The sequence below is a fragment of the Salmo salar genome, chromosome 26 (genome assembly GCF_965601325.2).
Source record: "Salmo salar chromosome 26, fSalSal1, whole genome shotgun sequence".
NCBI lineage: Eukaryota > Metazoa > Chordata > Actinopteri > Salmoniformes > Salmonidae > Salmo > Salmo salar.
In genome coordinates, this window is record NC_138316.1 from 21,630,001 (window position 1) to 21,649,048 (window position 19,048).

Here is a 19,048-nt window from a genome sequence, read left to right on the forward strand (position 1 = left end):
CTCTCTTCCTCCATTCCCTCTCTTCCTCCATTCCCACTCTTCCTCCATTCCCTCTCTTCCTCCATTCCTACTCTTCCTCCATTCCCTCTCTTCCTCCATTCCCACTCTTCCTCCATTCCCACTCTTCCTCCATTCCCACTCTTCCTCCATTCCTTCTCTTCCTCCATTCCCACTCTTCCTCCATTCCCTCTCTTCCTCCATTCCCACTCTTCCTCCATTCCCTCTCTTCCTCCATTCCCACCCTTCCTCCATTCCCTCTCTTCCTCCATTCCCACTCTTCCTCCATTCCCTCTCTTCCTCCATTCCCACTCTTCCTCCATTCCCTCTCTTCCTCCATTCCCACTCTTCCTCCATTCCCACTCTTCCTCCATTCCCTCTCTTCCTCCATTCCCACTCTTCCTCCATTCCCACTCTTCCTCCATTCCCTCTCTTCCTCCATTCCCACTCTTCCTCCATTCCCACTCTTCCTCCATTCCCTCTCTTCCTCCATTCCCACTCTTCCTCCATTCCCTCTCTTCCTCCATTCCCACTCTTCCTCCATTCCCACTCTTCCTCCATTCCCTCTCTTCCTCCATTCCCACTCTTCCTCCATTCCCACTCTTCCTCCATTCCCTCTCTTCCTCCATTCCCACTCTTCCTCCATTCCCACTCTTCCTCCATTCCCTCTCTTTCGATGTAGCATGATCAGAGAAGCAATATTGGTTTAACTTACCAAACCATTTGATGAATAGATTGATGAACTTAAAGGCAGTTGAACATAGAGGTAGACACACATGATCGGAACGGTGCCTTTTATTTCACAAGAGTGTTTCAGAAGAGATGCAGGGTTATAAGCAAGGCAACAACAGCAAGAAAGCAGAAAGATACATTATGTTCATAGAATAATAAACTTTTATATAAATAAATTAAAACTGTCCATACTGTCTGTACTATAACAGATAACAGTATTATAATATAATATATTCATTTATTTTTACAAAGATAGTTACAAAAATGACTTTGGACTGAATGGAATATCAGTGTCAGCTTTTAAAAAAAAATAAGATATTACTTAAGAAAGATTTATCAGTTGTGGACAATAATAAGGTGGAGTTGAGTTCACTGTATTCCAAGTCCTCTCTCTCTCAGGTACATAATAATAACTCAGTCACACACATCTGCACATATCAACATGGCTCTCTGGAGAAGTAAACCCTGAGTTTCTCACATAGAGTGGGGTGTGTAAAGTAGTGCTGTAAACATCTAAACTCACAAATACTGATTTGGATACAGTGTGTGGAATCAGATACACTCGTTCCTCTCGGATTCAAGCTGCCATTGGTTTTTATTGAACATCACTATAAGATAGTGTGTGTATCTATATTCAGGCCAGGAGGTTGATGATGAGTTTCTGCAGGTCCTGTGTGCGTCGCTAGGGGATTTCCAGCACCTCCTCATGGTTGACGCGGTCCTGGCTGCCGTACTCTGACACCACGTGGATGGTGATGAGAGACAGGCCAAACACACGCAGACCACTGTGACGAGCCACTATCACTTCTGGCACTGTACTCATACCTGAGTGAGAGGGAGCGAGAGCCAGGGAGCAAGACAGAGATAAAAGGGAGAGGTCAGAAGGAGGCAGAGGGAGAGAGAGAAAGTGATATAGGAGGGTGTGTGAAGACAGGGGATAAAGAGGGGAAGGGAAAGATAGGGGGAAGGGGAGACCTAGAAAATGAGTCATGTCAAAGGATAACATGTACAGCTTCCTCCCTGTCAACCTGTTACCCTCTAACTGACACCACTCAGGGTTCAGATCAATTGAACTGTGACCCCTGAAGCTGACCCCATTGGCATAGATATCTCACTGGGCCTAGACGTTAATTCAACGTCTATTCCACGTTGGTTACATGAAAATGACATGGAAACACTGTTGATTCAGCCAGTGTGTGTCCAGTGGGATGGGCACACCGGGTTTTATTGATTGTGTCATTGGTTAGATAGTATTACAAATTCCAGTGACTGGTATTAGCACCTCACAACCCTGAGCTTCACACTCCACCACCCATCACCCACAACTGGAGCCTGAGAGTCTAGGGGGCCCCATAAACCTTGGGGGGCCCATAAACCTGCCTCTCAAACTCTCCCTGACCTGCATGAGATGTGCCCTGGTTGGTTGCTAGGGACGTTAGTAGGGGGCCGGACATTTGCCCATCCTCTTGACTATACAGGTCGCACAATACTTGTAGTATCCCTCAAGCAGTGACAGACATCTCTGTCTCTGCCCATCAACAACTGGACTCAATAATATCTCTGGACTTGTGGGATGGTGTGCGTGCCCAAAATCCACTACCATTCCACTACCTCTCCAACGTTTCATCCCCATGTACATTACCATATGCATCAACATACTCCTCTTCCTCAGTGTGTTTAAATAAAGTTCCTATGTGTTCATTCTTGGGCTGCTTTATTCCCCTCTAACCGAGGGCCGGTGTCAGTGAGTCACAAACTAGTAAAATATTTAGAGCCGCGTTGCTCTCTTTCAGATAATAGTGCTCTTCGGGAGAGCCTTCTCCATTTTCTCAGTCAGAAGACAGTATACACGTCAGAGGCCCGATGTGCTCCCTGAAGGTACAAGTTGCCCTTTGGCATAGATCTGAAAGCTGACCATAAATCAGTGTCTTGTACTCACCCACAGCGTCTGCCCCCAGGCTTAGCAGAATCTTGGTCTCTGCCACTGTCTCAAAGGCGGGGCCGCCCACATTGCAGTACACCCCCTGTTGGAGGAAAGAGGAACAGCCCTGCTCCTCCGCCACCTCTCGAGCCAAACGGCACACACACACACACACACACACACACACACACACACACACACACACACACACACACACACACACACACACACACACACACACACACACACACACACACACACCTTCAAGCTTTATCAAAGCTGCTGGAGCCCCAAATAGAAAGAATGGGAGAAAAGTGAGAAGAAAATACATAAATGAGGAGTGGGGATATCCCCCATACCAGAGCCTAAAGAGGCTTTATCATACTTTAGTGGCAGTACAATATAGTTCTCCAACTGTGTGATATGATTTATGCCAGCTATGGGGTTGAATGGCCAAGGAGTCTGAGGAGAAGCTTAAATCTAAACAGACCCTATAGAAGAGCTGGGCTTACTGCGAGGGAGATGAGGCAGTGAGAGAGGGATGCATGGATGGATGGGGGGAGAAAATGGGAGTAAATGAAGAACGGTGAGAGGGGGGGTAGTACAGTATTTTTTCAAAGTTATACTTGATACCTACAGTAAGATCAATAGTGAGGCATTTGGTAGAGCAGAGAGATAGATGCTGGAGTGACTCTGATACCCAAAATACTCGTTACTGGAGCATGCGCGCACACACACACACCACACACACACACACACACACACACACACACACACACACACACACACACACACACACACACACACACACACACACACACACACACACACACACACACACACACACACACACTTAGTTGGATTCCTACTGTCTTCCTGAGGTGTTGGCTGTTTGATGGGACAGACTATGTGATGGAATGTTTTGATATAATTTTGGGCTCATGAGTGCAAGTATATGGGGCCTTTCTCTATATGATTCTATTTACATCATTTCAATCAAGACAGAGAACTGCCCCCAGAGCGAGGAGCCTGCATGGACAGTGCCATTGAGCATCTCTCATCCCTCTGAGAGGACTGGCTGAGAACCGTACAGCTCCTGCAGGCTCTCACACTCCATGCAGGCTCAGAGCCGCTGCGCCCTCGTTCTGTCAGCGTTAGAAGTGCATGCGCCGCGGGTGGGTTTAAAAGCCCCGGCTGAGCGCGAGCTGTTGACAGTTTAGAGAGGCTTTAGATCCGACTGGGACAAAGTTAACTCGGGATTTCCACTTGCTCCAGGAAGAAGGAAAAAAAGCAGTAGCAACTGAACGATGGCGACTCAAGCACAGCAGCCACCTCATCTCCACCTGGCAGAGCTCACCGCAACGCAGTTTCTTGACGTCTGGAAACATTTCGATGCAGACGGTCAGTACTGCGGCCAGGGGGTTAAACTTGGGCAGGACTGTGCTATGGGCATATCATAGGAGTAGGCTGGTTGTAAATTCAGAACTGGTTGGATAGTTGTTAAACTGATAGACTCGTGCTTGGTGGAACAGAGGAAGTGAGCAGATGTGATAGATGAGGGTAGAAAGTCATGTGTGTTGTACTGCGGGACAGAGGAAGTGAGAAGATGTGATAGACGAGGCCAGGAAGTCCTGTGTGTTGTGCTGCGGGACAGGAGAATATGGGTTGTTATTTGGACAGCGTCTTGGGAATCTTGGCAGTGATTGTCAGTCAGAGTGTGTCCTGTGCCCTGTTCCGTGATCATGCACTTCTGGAAAGATTTGGAACGTTACACTTGTTTATTAACTTTAATTACAAAATTAGCATATTGAAGTTGTATTTAGGGGCATTTGTGGGATTTGTAGATATTTGTTGCAGAACTGTCAGATAAGGAAACATATTTTAAAGTAGCAAAGTAGAAAAGCATTTTCAAATAGTTCAGTTTGTGCATTTTTCCCACACGAGCATTATGTGAGATTTCAGTCGACACGTAGGCTACATATAATCACCTAGAACCATGTTTGTTAATCATCATTTTCTCTTAGTTCCTCAATTACGCATCAGTAAGAACCGCGCCAAGCTATGGAACAGAAGAGCGCTGCTTTGGACCACATTTGTGTCACTATTTTCTGTGCGTAAAACACGAAAGTCTAATACAGCATTACATTCTTTGAGACTGAACATGCGTTCTTGCGTGATCATTTATTATATTATGTGGTGACGTGTGTGTATTACGGAGTGGCTGTTTTTAAAGCTGTTTGTTCACTGTGAATTATATATGTTTCTGGCTTGTAGCGATCCCCACGAGGCAACCGGATTCGCGCGTCTCCTATGAATGAATTTACAGTAGCATATGTCATCACCGGGGCTTCTGCCAGGCGCGCGTGTATTGACAGGCAGCTGGCGTGTCAGGTCGGGGAATGGGGGGAGTGGAGATGGAGAGAGAGTAGGGGGAAAGGGGGATAGGAGAAGGGGGAGCAGTGTGTGAAGAAGATGGGGAGAGAGGACAGAGAGGAGGGAAACGTGGAAGTGGGGAAAAGGAGAGCGATGGAATGAATATAGGGAATAGCCATATAGCCTTTATAGTCATTGGGGGAGGGATGGGGTAGTGCAGCTCGAGGGCCCAGTAGCGGGTATGGTGTGCGTCACTGTGCGCCAGAGCTGGTCTCCGCTACACAGCACTCAAAGGTGATCATGAAAGGTTATAAACTGTGATTATAACAGCTATACGAATTGCTGAATCCCATGACCCCCAGTATCTCTCATTTACGTCTTTGGATTTAAATATATAGCATGGTATAGCACTGCGTTCTGTTTCTTTAATCCATCCATGCGTTCATTTCTGCACTGCGCAAAGCATGTTGAATCCTTCTCCCCCATCCCATGGTGGTCCCTTAGGGCCGTTGGAGACGTTCTGCTTGGCAGCAAAACGCTGGACTAGGCCCGTTTAGACTTACCTAGGGCTACTAAACACGCCCTGTTGAAGTGTGTAAAGATGTGTCAAAAAGTCTGTGACATTGCGCAGACTTGACATGTTTCCGCCCCATAGCGCTCACTCTGAGCTCTGCAGCCTCTCACCTAGAGCGTGTAAACAGTCACACCTGAGCAAGCGCAGGGATTCTCTGAGCCCGTGGGTTAAATCCGCCCACCGGGTAAACTAAGCCATACCCATCCCTGGCGTGCACTGGGCTGGAAGGACCTAGAAGTAGTAGAGCCAGGGATGAGGAATGAGTGCAATTACATACACACACACACACACACACACACACACACACACACACACACACACACACACACACACACACACACACACACACACACACACACAGACAGACAGAACAGTAGAGTTAACACACACTCTCATTCAACAAATTATAGTTTGTGGAATGTAAACGTAGGTCTCATTGTTCGCTGTGAATACAGAGATGTCGTGCCAGTGATCCATCTGTGGGAGGCAGAGGTGGTTAACAGAAACATATTGGGCGCCAAGCGGGTGCCAATCTGTGTCCATAGTCTCATACATGATGAAGTGGGACTAGAGCTGGGGTAGTGGAGCATGCTTTTCAAGAATCATAGATTTTATTTTTGGGTCAATGTCAATGATGCGTTTCAGACTTAAAACCTTAGATGTTTCACTCTTAGGACAGGACTCGTATGGTGCATGTGTGTTATGGTTTGTGCAGAATGTGTCTGTGTGTGGACTGGAGAATAGGCCTATGATATTTGGGAAGTGCATACATTATTCCACTCTTCACACCAAATATTATTCCATGCAAGGAAACAAGATCTATGTCTAACATAACTGGAAAATGTATGAACAGGGCCTAGCCTTTTGGGGCCCTATACAAGATTTGTTTGGGGGGCCTGTATGAACAGGGCCTAGCCTTTTGGGGCCCTATAGATTTGGTTGGGGGGCCTACCACCTATCTAGCAACATATTTGAGTGGCTCCCCACTTGACCACAGAGATATTTATTTAAGTACATTTCCTGTAATTCTACACATTTTACCATGGGGCATAGAGAAAATGTTGCCGTTTTAAAGCAGGTTTTCTGCAATTCTACACATTTTTCCATAGGGTGAAAAAGAAACTATCGCAAATGTCTAACTAATTTCATGCAATTCTATTCGTGAGTGAGAGTGGCAAACAAAATCAATAGGAGCCCCCTAGAGGGCAGGGCCACTGCGCACGTGCCCTTCGTTCCCGTATGCTCATTTGGTCATTATTACTACAAATTTATATAACAGGGTAGACCAATTTACCAATCTAAAAATACGTAGCTTCATGGGCTAATGGAGTGCTGTCAGTGACTGACATAACAAGAGGAAAACTACTGATGCACAACCACATTTAGAAATTGCGCTTTGTGTTTTCTACTGTTCTAACTCTCAACTGAGAGTTAGAGGAAGATACAACTAGTGACTCTCTACTATAGTCCCGTTGATGTAGATCGGGGCATGTTCCCTCCTCTGCTTCCTGAAATCAACAGTCAACTCCTTTGTTTTGCTGACATTGAGGGAGAGGTTGTTGTCATGATGTCACCACAATGCCAGGTCACTTACCGCCTCCCTATAAGTGGACTGGTCGTTGTTGGTTCTCAGGCCTACAACCGTGGTGTCATCAGCAAACTTGCTGTACCCCATGCGTAGTCAGTCACATGCCTGTCATGTTTGTGAATGTCGCTACAGAAGATCTAGTGCCCCAATAAACATCTACCTGACCCCCCCACTGTCAGTCCCCCAGGCACAAAGCAATTCCACTGTGAATATGAGCTGCAGGCGATTCCTGTTTTTAAATATCGTTCTGCAGCAGCATTACCAGAGAATTTCCACACTTCCCATTCGTAAATGCCATCCTTATCCGCCTAAAGGCTCCAGATGCGGGCAGTGCCTTGGTCATGTGACTAATGCAGAACCCCCACCTTCTCCCAACACTGAGCTAAACTACAAGGATGTTAGAGCTGGTCCTTTGTTCTACATCTCTCTCTCAGAGAGAGAGAGAGAGAGAGAGAGAGTATGGGGGAACTCAGAGAGCACAGACCTGGGGGAACTCACACAGCACAGACCTGGGGGAAGTCACAGAGCACAGATCGTTAGAGATCTGATCAGCCAAGACAATTATGAACTTGTTATATTCTCAATCAGCCTTAAATATCTACAGCATGTGGGTTGCACACACACACACACGCACGCACACACATACACGCATACACAGACACACACTTATCAAGTTCTCTCTTTCCCCTTTCAATGATTTTCTTCCCCGTGGGGTCAGCTATCATTTTATTCCCATGGTGCTATGACACAATAAGTCACATTAAGCCCCTGCCCTTTCAAATCCCTCCCTCCGACCTACTCTCCCTTTCTCTCCTCCTCCCTCTATCTCATCCCCATCAGATACTGGGCCTGATGGTTTTGCTGGGATATCAGACTAATCCTAGTGAGGACCAGGGAGCTCAGCAGTGTGCGTGCGTGTGTGTGTGTTGGATATACTGTATATATGTGACTCAATGTTATGTTAGTGTACTCCTGTGGGCGTCGTGTTGGCCAGATGGATAATATCGTGTGACTGTAGCATTAGGCTAGATAATGAGAGTGTTTTTGTCAGCAGGTTTCCATATCGTTTAGAGTATGCAAACAGTCATTCTCTCTGGACTCCTTGTGGACTCGTTGTTCTGGACTTTCATTGAGCTACATGTTGAGCAAAGGGCTTTAAAAAAATGCCTCAAGCTTGGACCCTGTTTTTTTTACAGTAATGGAACACACATTACATACCAGGGTTCTATTTCAATTCACATTTGGTGATATACCAAGCATCTTATCCCCTCCCCTCACTTCCTTCTCAACTGTATTGGAGAAGAAGGTCCAAGGTCCCTCCCCTGACTTTTTTCTTCAATGGGATTTGCGAAGGAGGTGAGGAGAGAGGATGCGAGGAATCAAAGAAAGATTAATTAAGACATAATTAACTATTATGTTTACTGATCCCAGGAATGACCTTTAACCCTTGGGTATGTTCTACAGGAAATGGCTACATCGAGGGAAAGGAGCTGGAGAACTTCTTCCGGCAGCTAGAGACCGCACGGAGAGGAACAGGCGTGGTGAGTGGGTTTGAATACTTTGAAAATGTACCCTTCCTTCCTTCCTGCCTTAAAGTGAGTGACTGACTCCATCCTAGTCGAGGCAACCTTAAACATTGTATTTAAATGATAAAATTGTCCACTTGACTGTCATCATCCACAGTGTATTCAGACTTCTAGATAGGCTGATAGACTGGATAATGACAATTTGATCTAGTATGCTCTAACAACTCATCCTCATAGAGAGTCGTTAGGTAGGAAGTCTCTGTTTTATCTGTTTTTGATTTATTCTGTGTGTGTTTGTGTGTTTGTCTATTCAAGGATCCCACACATGCTGCGTTTAGAGAGAAAATGAAGGAGTTCATGATGAAATTTGACAAGAATGCAGACGGAAGAATCGAGATGTCAGAAGTAAGACTGATACTGGACACAAGCACATTCAAACTCCTCTGTTGAAATGTCTGCTTACTTTTTATGTTTTCCTCTGATGCTACAGTTGAAGTCGGAAGTTTACATACACCTTAGCCAAATACATTTAAACTAAGTTTTTCCACAATTTCACAATTCACCATTTTTTTCTGAGGTCTTGGCTGACTTCTTTTGATTTTCCCATGATGTCAAGCAAAGAGGCACTGAGTTTGAAGGTAGGCCTTGAAATACATCCACAGGTACACCTCCAATTGGCTCAAATTATGTCAATTAGCCTATCAGAAGCTTCTAAAGCCATGACATCATTTTCTAGAATTTTCTAAGCTGTTTAAAGGCACAGTTAACTTAGTGTATGTAAACTTCTGACCCACTGGAATTGTGATACAGTGAATTATAAGTGAAATAATCTGTCTGTAAACAATTGTTGGAAAAATTACTTGTGTCATGCACAAAGTAGATGTCCTAACCAACTTGCCAAAACTATAGTTTGTTAAGAATTTTGTGGAGTGATTGAAAAACAAGTTTTAATGACTCCATCCTAAGTGTATGTAAACTTCCGACTTCAACTGTATATCTGCATATATGTTCTTTGTTTTGTAAACACAGTGTTGTTGTTGAAATCCGCTTTAATATTGAGTTACTAGCCAAGTGTACTAATCCTCTCTCTATATATTTTCTCTCTCTCTCCCTTTTTCTCTCCAGTTAGCTCAGATTCTGCCCACAGAGGAGAATTTCTTGCTTTGTTTCAGAACATTTGTGGGATCCAGTGCAGAATTCATGGCGGTAAGTTGTGTCTGTGTCTGTGTCTGTGTGTGTGTGTGTGTGTGTGTGTGTGTGTGTGTGTGTGTGTGTGTGTGTGTGTGTGTGTGTGTGTGTGTGTGTGTGTGTGTGTGTGCTGTCTGTCTGTCTGTCTGTCTGTCTGTCTGTCTGTCTGTCTGTCTGTCTGTCTGTCTGTCTGTCTGTCTGTCTGTCTGTCTGTCTGTCTGTCTGTCTGTCTGTCTGTCTGTCTGTCTGTCTGTCTGTCTGTCTGTCTGTCTGTCTGTCTGTCTGTCTGTCTGTGTGGGTGGGTGGGTGGGTGTGTGTGTAAGCCCACTGCACTGTACAGTATATCAATCACTAAAGATGGCTCCTGCTATCATTGCACTCTGACACAGATAACTTTTTGGTGTTTTGCAAAGTCTGATCACTTCGTCCCATACACAAAAATCAACACAAAAACACATCCATCCACATACACAGAATCAATCCCAAGAGAGCTTAGAAATATCAGGGAAACAGGCATCTCCTTGTCTAAAGCATTTTATATCTAGAAATAACTAGAGAGAGAAAGAGAGAGAGGGAGGGGGGTTCTCTGCTGGTGGAGACACGCAAAGTAAGGAGAAGGGAGGATAGACAGAAGGAAGGAGTTTTGCAGTGGTCCAGTGTGCTGGCTACCCCGTGTTAAAAGTGGAGGGTGGGGGGGAGGGGAACACAGGAGCTATTCTCAGACTGCCATACATTATGGATGGGTTGCAGGCTTACTGCAGGAGAGTGGGGGGGTGGGGGGAGGGGTGATGTGGTTTGGGCATACATCTTTGATAAGGTTCCGCTCTAGACATGGGACAGCTGGTAGATTAAAACACAAATTATATACTTTTCTGTCTCACTCTCATCCTCTTCTATCTCCGTCTGGCTACATTCTCTCTACCAATTATAGCATTATGACTTTTCCACTTGTTGTTAAAGTAAAGAGGGTTTTAAGGCTTTAGAGTTCTTAATCTCTGTGTTTAAATGCATGTGTACTGTGCTGTAATGAAATGTTAAAAATGCTCTGTCTACAGGCATGGCGAAGGTATGACACTGATCGCAGTGGATACATCGAAGCCAATGAACTGAAGGTAAACAAATGTGTCAAGCTTTTAAACATTCATAACCTTCATTAGTCAATTTCCAAGGACTTGTGCTTGTTGTCAGAGGAGGACCCCTGAGCACTCATCTTAAAACTTGAATTTTGGGTCATTGAGCCAGTTACCAGTGGGGTAACGAGGATCTGTCTTCCTCAGGGTTTCCTGTCAGATCTTCTGAAGAAAGCCAACAGACACTACGATGACAAGAAACTCAACGAATACACACAAACAATCGTGAGTGTGACACACACACTGTACATGTGTACACAAACACACAGGTTTAACACCGTGTAGTAATGTTACGCCACTCACTGTTGTATTTCACTCTCCAGCTGAAGATGTTTGATCTGAACGGTGATGGGAAACTGGGCCTGTCTGAAATGGCCAGGTGAGTGTATGTGTGTCTTGTTCACTAGAGAGACTCTCTGTGTTATACTTGAATCCATTTTGAACTAAAGAATCTGAATGTGAACAATTGTTTTTTATCTAATTTAAGGCTGCTGCCAGTTCAGGAAAATTTCTTGCTCAAATTCGAGGTGAGACCTAACCCACACACCCCGCCCCCACACCCCACCCCCACCCCCAGGTTATGTCGATATAGGACTCGTTTTACTGTGGATATAAGTCAACTATATACAGTTGAAGTTGGAAGTTTATATAAACTTAGGTTGGAGTCATTAAAACTTGTTTTTCAACCACTCAAACTATAGTTTTGGCAAGTCGGTTAGGACATTTTTCCAACATTTGTTTACAGACAGATTATTTCACTTATTATTCACTGTATCACAATTCCAGTGGGTCAGAAGTTTACATTCACTAAGTTGACCGTGCCTTTAAACAGCTTGGAAAATTCCAGAAAATGATGTCATGGCTTTAGAAGCGTCTGATAAAATTCACCCAACTGACATAATTTGAGCCAATTGGAGGTGTACCTGTGGATGTATTTCAAGGCCTACCTTCAAACTCAGTGCCTCTTTCCTCGACATCATGGGAAAATCAAAAGAAATCAGCCAAGACCTCAGAAAAACAATTGTAGACCTCCACAAGTCTGATTCATCCTTGGAAGCAACTTCCAAACGCCTGAAGGTACCACTTTCATCTGTACAAACAATAGCATGCAAGTATAAATACCATGGGACCACGCAGCCGTCATACCTCTCAGGAAGGAGACGCATTCTGTCTCCTAGAGATGAACGTACTTTGATGCGAAAAGTAAAAATCAATCTCAGAACAACAGCAAAAGACCTTGTGAAGATGCTGGAGAAAACAGGTACAAAAGTATCTATATCCACAGTAAAATGTGTCCTATATTGACATAACCTGAAAGGCCGCTCAGCAAGGAAGAAGCCACTGCTCCAAAACCGCCTTAAAAAAGCCAGATTACGGTTTGCAACTGCACATGGGGACAAAGATCGTACTTTTTGGAGAAATGTCCTCTGGTCTGATGAAAAAAAATAGAACTGTTTGGCCATAATGACCATCGTTATGTTTGGAGGAAAAAGGGGGAGGCTTGCAAGCCGAAGAACACCATCCCAACTGTGAAACACGGGGGTGGCAGCATCATGTTGTGGGGTGCTTTACTGCAGGAGGGACTGGTGCACTTCATAAAATAGATGGCGTTATGAGGTAGGAAAATGATGTTGATATATTGAAGCAACATCTCAAGACATCAGTCAGGAAGTTAAAGCTTGGTCGCAAATGGGTCTTCCAAATGGACAATGACCCCAAGCATACTTCCACAGTTGTGGCAAAATGGCTTAAGGACAACAAAGTCAAGGTATTGGAGTGGCCATCTCAAAGCCCTGACATCAATCCCATAGAAATTTTTTGGGCAGAACTGAAAAAGTGTGTGCGAGCAAGGAGGCCTACAAACCTGACTCAGTTACACCAGCTCTGTCAGGAGGAATGGGCCAAAATTCACCCAATTTATTGTGGGAAGCTTGTGGAAGGCTACCCGAAATGTGTAACCCAAGTTAAACAATTTCAATGCAATGCTACCAAATACTAATTGAGTGTATATAAACTTCTGACCCACTGGGAATGTGATGAAAGAAATAAAAGCTGAAACCAATCATTCTCTCTACTATTATTCTGACATTTCACATTCTTAAAATAAAGTGGTTATCCTAACTGACCTAAAACAGGGAATTTTTACTGATTAAATGTCAGGAATTGTGAAAAACTGAATTTAAATGTATTTGGCTAAGGTGTATGTAAACTTCCGACTTCAACTGTATATCATGTACAATATATATGATATTTTTATTTTCCCTTCCCTGTCTTTTCTGTCTCTCCAGGGATGCAAGCTTTCAGCAGAGCAGTTCAATGTAATCTTCACCTTCTATGACAAGGTAAATGAGCACAATAGACATATTTGCAGGGAGGGTGTGTAGGTGGGAGAGTGTGTGAGAGAGATTGCTTGTATCCCTGTCACTCAAGCTACTAGCTCCATGCAAATGGTCTCTTGCACAGGTAAATACTTCAGAGACACACCTGCGTCTGTATCAATTATTTTGTTAGTGTTACCTTGGTAACCTTCCTAGTAGCGGTGCGTGGGTAAAATCAGGGGGGAAGCCAATCCAGGAAAAAAAGCCATATTACAACCTATGTTTTGTGATATCTGCACTGTTTGCTCTATAACTTGTTAGTTCATATGCCTTGCCACCGTGATATATAGGCCTAATGCCGAGACAATAAGAAGACACAGTGGCAGAATAAATTCAACCACACATTTGTTTCGTTACAAAACCGGAGAGCAACATCTGTCCAGTGAAGTCCAGAAACACATTGCATGTAACAGTTACATGGCCTACAGCATGGTCAAGCAAGGTAATGTTTCCGACATTTTTGGACTACTAAAAAACTATTGATTTAGAACCACAGAGTTACTGCAAGTTACAAAGAAAACAGGAGCTGCCTACACTATTCCAGCACCATTTCAACTTCAACGTCATCTAATAACCTATTCTTAGTCTAATACAGTGACAACTAAAAGATACCAAAAACGATTTAGTCCAATCATCGTAAGCTAAATATGATGTGGCTACTGATGTGTGTGTGTGTGTGTGTGTGTGTGTGTGTGGTGTGTGTGTGTGTGTGTGTGTGTGTGTGTGTGTGTGTGTGTGTGTGTGTGTGTGTGTGTGTGTGTGTGTGTGTGTGTGTGTGTGTGTGTGTGTGTGTGTGTGAGTAGAAAAAAACATGTTGACTCAACCTACTTGTAGAGAAATGCCAATGCCATCCTCTTTCATGTTGCCTAAACAGTCTATGACTCTGTCATACAGTACACACTTTTATTTTTTGTTGTCCTAGGCTATCTTGCTAAAATACTTGCTCGCTAGCTTCCTTTCATATGCAACAATACACCAGGCCAGCTAGTTAACATTAGCATACAACACTCTTTGAAAAAAAGGTGCTATCTAGAACCTAAAAGGGTTCTTCGGCTATCCCCATAGGAGAACTCTTTGAAGAACCATTTTTGGTTCCAGGTAGAACCTATTTGGTTCCAGGTAGAACCCTTTTTTGTTTCATGTAGAACCCTTTTGGGTTCTATGTAGAACCCTCTGTGGAAAGGGTTCTACATGAAACCCAAAAGGGTTCTACCTGGAACCAAAAATGGTTCTCCTGTGGGGACAGCCAAAGAACCTCTCTGGAACCCTTTTTTCTAAGAGCGTACATCTAGCTACATGTTGAACTTCCATCCTATCAGGCCAGGGGCACAATGTATGAATTTATGGTTGGATCAAAATCGCTGTTATAATCATTGGCCAGTACAGAGAATTATGTAAAACCACGAGTCCAAATCCCTAATTTATGAAAGGGCGAACACAACGAGATGCAACAATTCAAGTTTCTTTCTGTCAATAATGACATTTGCCTTGTGATGTGATTGGTCTGAAGCCAAATCCAAACTGGCTTCCCTTGACACTTTTATTTTTGGTGCGCCAGGACCATTCACTGCTGAGCTCACTCAGTTTAGCTCAAGCTGATTGACTTTAATTAAATTTATTTTTTATTAATGGAGGCCAAATGCTCGCTGGCTTCCCTTGAATTCAATGCTATGGGCGGCAACAATGTCATACTCTTTCTGACCAGAGAGCATCAGATAGATACGCTACACATATTGAGACAGAGGGGAGTTGTTTGTTTGGTCGGATGCTTTCTCCGGTGAGATACATTATTTTCAGCCTCTTGCCTTATTGAAGGAAATGTATGTAACACAGAGCGACAAAATATAAATATTTTGGGGAAGCCTGGCTTCCCTTGGCACCCATGAATACACGCCACTGAACCTTCCACAAAGAAAACAGTACAGTAGGAAAGACAGGTGTACAGGAGTCTCATACTAATGCCTTTGTAATGACTGAATTGGCAGTTGGTCTGTGAATGATTGATCTTGCCTGTGTTTAGTCTGAGTGGGAGGATATCTGAGTGTTTGATTGTTCTTGTAATGAGAATATAATATGAAATGCCCAGCCCCTTCCTGCTGTTTCACTGTTTTTCACTGTTCCACTAGGATGGGAACGGTTACATCGATGAGCAGGAGTTGGACGCACTGCTGAAGGACCTCCATGACAAGAACAAAATGGTAAAGAACAAGAGACTTCACTTATTTACTGACTCATCTTTTGATTAGTTGATTGGTTGATTATGTCATACTGCACCTGGAATGTGTACAAGATCAGAATGATTGGCAGAACATTGTGGTCTTGTACAGGTTATGGTCTTCTGAGCTTTTGTTGGATCAGGATGTGTTGTTGCATTGACTGTTAGGGCCATACCCAGCAGACAGGGGACGTCCTGAGGATATTTGGCGACTTTCCCATTAGGTCTCTTAAAGGTTTCTGCGCGATGTTATCCCACTGACGTTCTGAGAATGTTCTAGTTTCCTGAATGTCACTGAGGACCATGTCAGGACCTTTTTAGTACATTCTCAGGACTTTCATTTTACTAGTCCTTAGGATGTCGAATGATGTTCCCAAGGGAACATTCTCTGGTGGACCTTTTTATAGTTCCCAGATTGACCTGGGGATGTTTTTAGGATGTTCTTGGCACGTTGTGTCATGGTCCCCCGAAGGTCACCTGAACGTTCTTGGGACATTGTGTCATGGTCCCCTGGAAGTTTTGTCTAGTTCCAGGTTTGTCCTGGGGATGTCCCCAAGGACGTTTTTAACATGTTCTTGGGACGTTGTGTCATGAAATAAGTAAATCCATAGCATTGCCAAAATACAAACAGCTGTGCCTGGATCAGTGGTTCACCAATCAGGGCCTTTATTGTCTTGGCAACAGTAACAAGAAGTGATGTGTAATGAAACTAGGTTGCGTGTGCCCAAGATAGATTTTTTTTGGGGGGGAGGAAATGTTTCTTTGCGACCGGGAACTAGGCAAAAACCTTTATGGGACCATGACCCAACATCCCAAGAAAGTCCTAGAAAAAAGTCCTTCGGGCGTCCCCGGGACCAACCGGGAACTAGACAAAACCTCCATGGGACCATGAGACAAAGTCCCAAGAACAACCTTAAAATGTCCTCACGGAAGTCTCCGGGACCACCCAGGAACTAGACAAAACCTCCAGGGGACCATGACACAAAGTCCTGACGACTTCAGGCGACCATTTCGTGAAATCCTGGGGACATCCTAATGACTCATGATTGTTTACAGGATAGACACCATAGTTAATGACATCATTGGTTGAGGCACTAGCACTCACATCTGTTTCGCCCCCCGTTTGCTGTAGGAGTTGGACTCGACCGGTCTGGTGGGCTATAAGAAGAGTATCATGGCTCTGTCCGACGCGGGGAAGCTCTACCGCACCGAGCTGGAGATCGTCCTCTGCCGCGACTCCCCACTGTGATCTTTCACCTCTGACCCCAGACAACCCCCCACTGTCCCCATCCTGGCATAACCAGGTGCATGAATGACCCCCTCCTCCACTCCAATATCTGTAGAGTGGAAGTGAATGTCCACTTGAAGGCATAAGCAAGACCCTCAGCCCAACTGCCCGACTCTGTTTAAATACCTGTCCATTACTTTGCCCCACCTCCCCTCCACCCCTTATCGCAGCGTGGCGCTACCTGATGATGTCATCAGCGTCTGCAGCTTTTTTGTTATTTTTTACATGCAATTCTGTAGTGAGTTAACCATTACATATGGAAATAATAGAAGGAATATATGATATGACTATTTATTTGAATGCATATACATTTTGCCTGAATGTCCTTTATACTGTACTCCCTTAGCCTACTCTTTGTTTTTTGTTTTTTACAGTTTGCCTGTAAATCTCTCTTTCTCTCTTTTTCTATTTACCTCCAATCTCAATGCCCCGTCCCTTACTATTCGTTTCAGTCTGTTGCCTTGTTTTTGAATTGGGTTTAGGCTCGTACTATTTTAATGGAGAAATTATTGAGAGCATCAATAAATATAGCTGATGATCACTTATGTCTTTGCCTTACTCACAACCACAGGGCCAAACTGTCTCTATCCAAACCATGGGAGCTCAGTCTGCAAAACTTCTATATCAGCCTATACATCTCTATAAATGCCTAGTTAAATCTGTTTCTATGAAGACTTTATCTTGGCCAAGCAAGGGAGGGCTATTTTTCTTTGCCAGCATAATGTGTTTCCTATGAAGATAACGGTTCCAATACAGATGTTGTGAGCAGGCGCGTTATCTCCCTGAGCACTCCATTCTCGCTGTTCTAATCTCCTGTTGAAAGGCAGCTTGATGGAGGGAGCCTGCACACTCCATTTTTCATAGATGAAAACTTTCAGAGGTACTCATCTGTCTCTATGGCACACTAGGAACACTGAGTGGGTCGAGGCTGGAGGAGATGAGTGACTGAGGGGAGGTATATGAGTGGAGTTAAACAGCCATTCTCCAGCACCTCCTGCTAGTAGACTAGCCCTACCATAACAGCCTAACACACCTTTGAGATCACAAATTAATTGAAAGTTTACTTACTGTATCACTACAAGAAAAACTGTTTTTTTGCCTCAGCAGCTCCATCTGAGCCTTTGAGCCTCACTACTTACACGCACATCCCGGATTTGCAGACAGAGCAATTTAGGACACTCCAGTTGGTGGACACATTTCCCTGTGTTATATATATATATTTGGGAATGTCCCGAGTCCTAAAAGACAATGACAAATATGCACCAGGCTTGTTTTGGTCTTTAAAGGTTTAAACGGACAACACAGTAATCATTACGTTGTTACATATTTATTTTAAATATATATTTTTGTGAAAACCTTCAGTTTCTTGGGTAATGCATCACATTTTATGTATAATCTTTTGGAGCTGTCCACATTTTTCACTGTATGGGGAAGTCTGGACACCCCTGGTTTAGTACCAAATGGAACAGTCTGACTTCCATCAATTAATCATCCGCACTTTCATCTTTAATTAAACTCACTCTAGTTTTCTTTAAGCACAAAAAAACACCAAACCACGTACACACACACACACACACACACACACACACACACACACACACACACACACACACACACACACACACACACACACACACACACACACACACACACACACACACACACACACACACACACACACACACACACACACACACACTACTTTGATCCCAAAGCAGCCAACTGCTGACAACAGTACAGGAGAAATAGAGTCCACTCTGATTCCCTCCCCCACAATGGTTCCTCACTCAGAAAGAAAAAGGGAAGAGAGGGAAGCGAGAGATGGGGGAAAAGACAAGCTGCTAAGATTGGGGTCCATATTTAGCTATTCTCCCCTGAGTAGATTTGCTATTGCTTCAAACAAAAGGGATAGGTCACACTCACTCACACACTCATATATATACACACACACACACACACACACACACACACACACACACACACACACACACACACACACACACACACACACACACACACACACACACACACACACACACACACACACACACACACACGGAGAGGTGCATGCAGCTAGAAACAATATTAGGAACAAACAAACAGATGTTAATAACAGAAAACGTCCGATTCTCCTCTCT

The 19,048-nt window shown here is 44.1% G+C and overlaps 1 protein-coding gene across 1 annotated transcript; it reads left to right on the top strand.

Moving 5' to 3' along the window:
• Nucleotides 1-3,846: 3,846 nt before the first annotated feature.
• Nucleotides 3,847-17,074, top strand: LOC106587405 (calretinin). The gene is made up of 11 exons (XM_014175761.3): nt 3,847-4,051; nt 8,650-8,726; nt 9,027-9,116; nt 9,837-9,917; nt 10,955-11,011; nt 11,177-11,254; nt 11,353-11,408; nt 11,517-11,556; nt 13,318-13,371; nt 15,534-15,605; nt 16,755-17,074. The coding sequence occupies exons 1-11, from the start codon at nt 3,958-3,960 to the stop codon at nt 16,869-16,871; spliced, it is 816 nt and encodes a 271-aa protein (XP_014031236.1). The 5' UTR covers nt 3,847-3,957; the 3' UTR covers nt 16,872-17,074.
• Nucleotides 17,075-19,048: the final 1,974 nt, after the last annotated feature.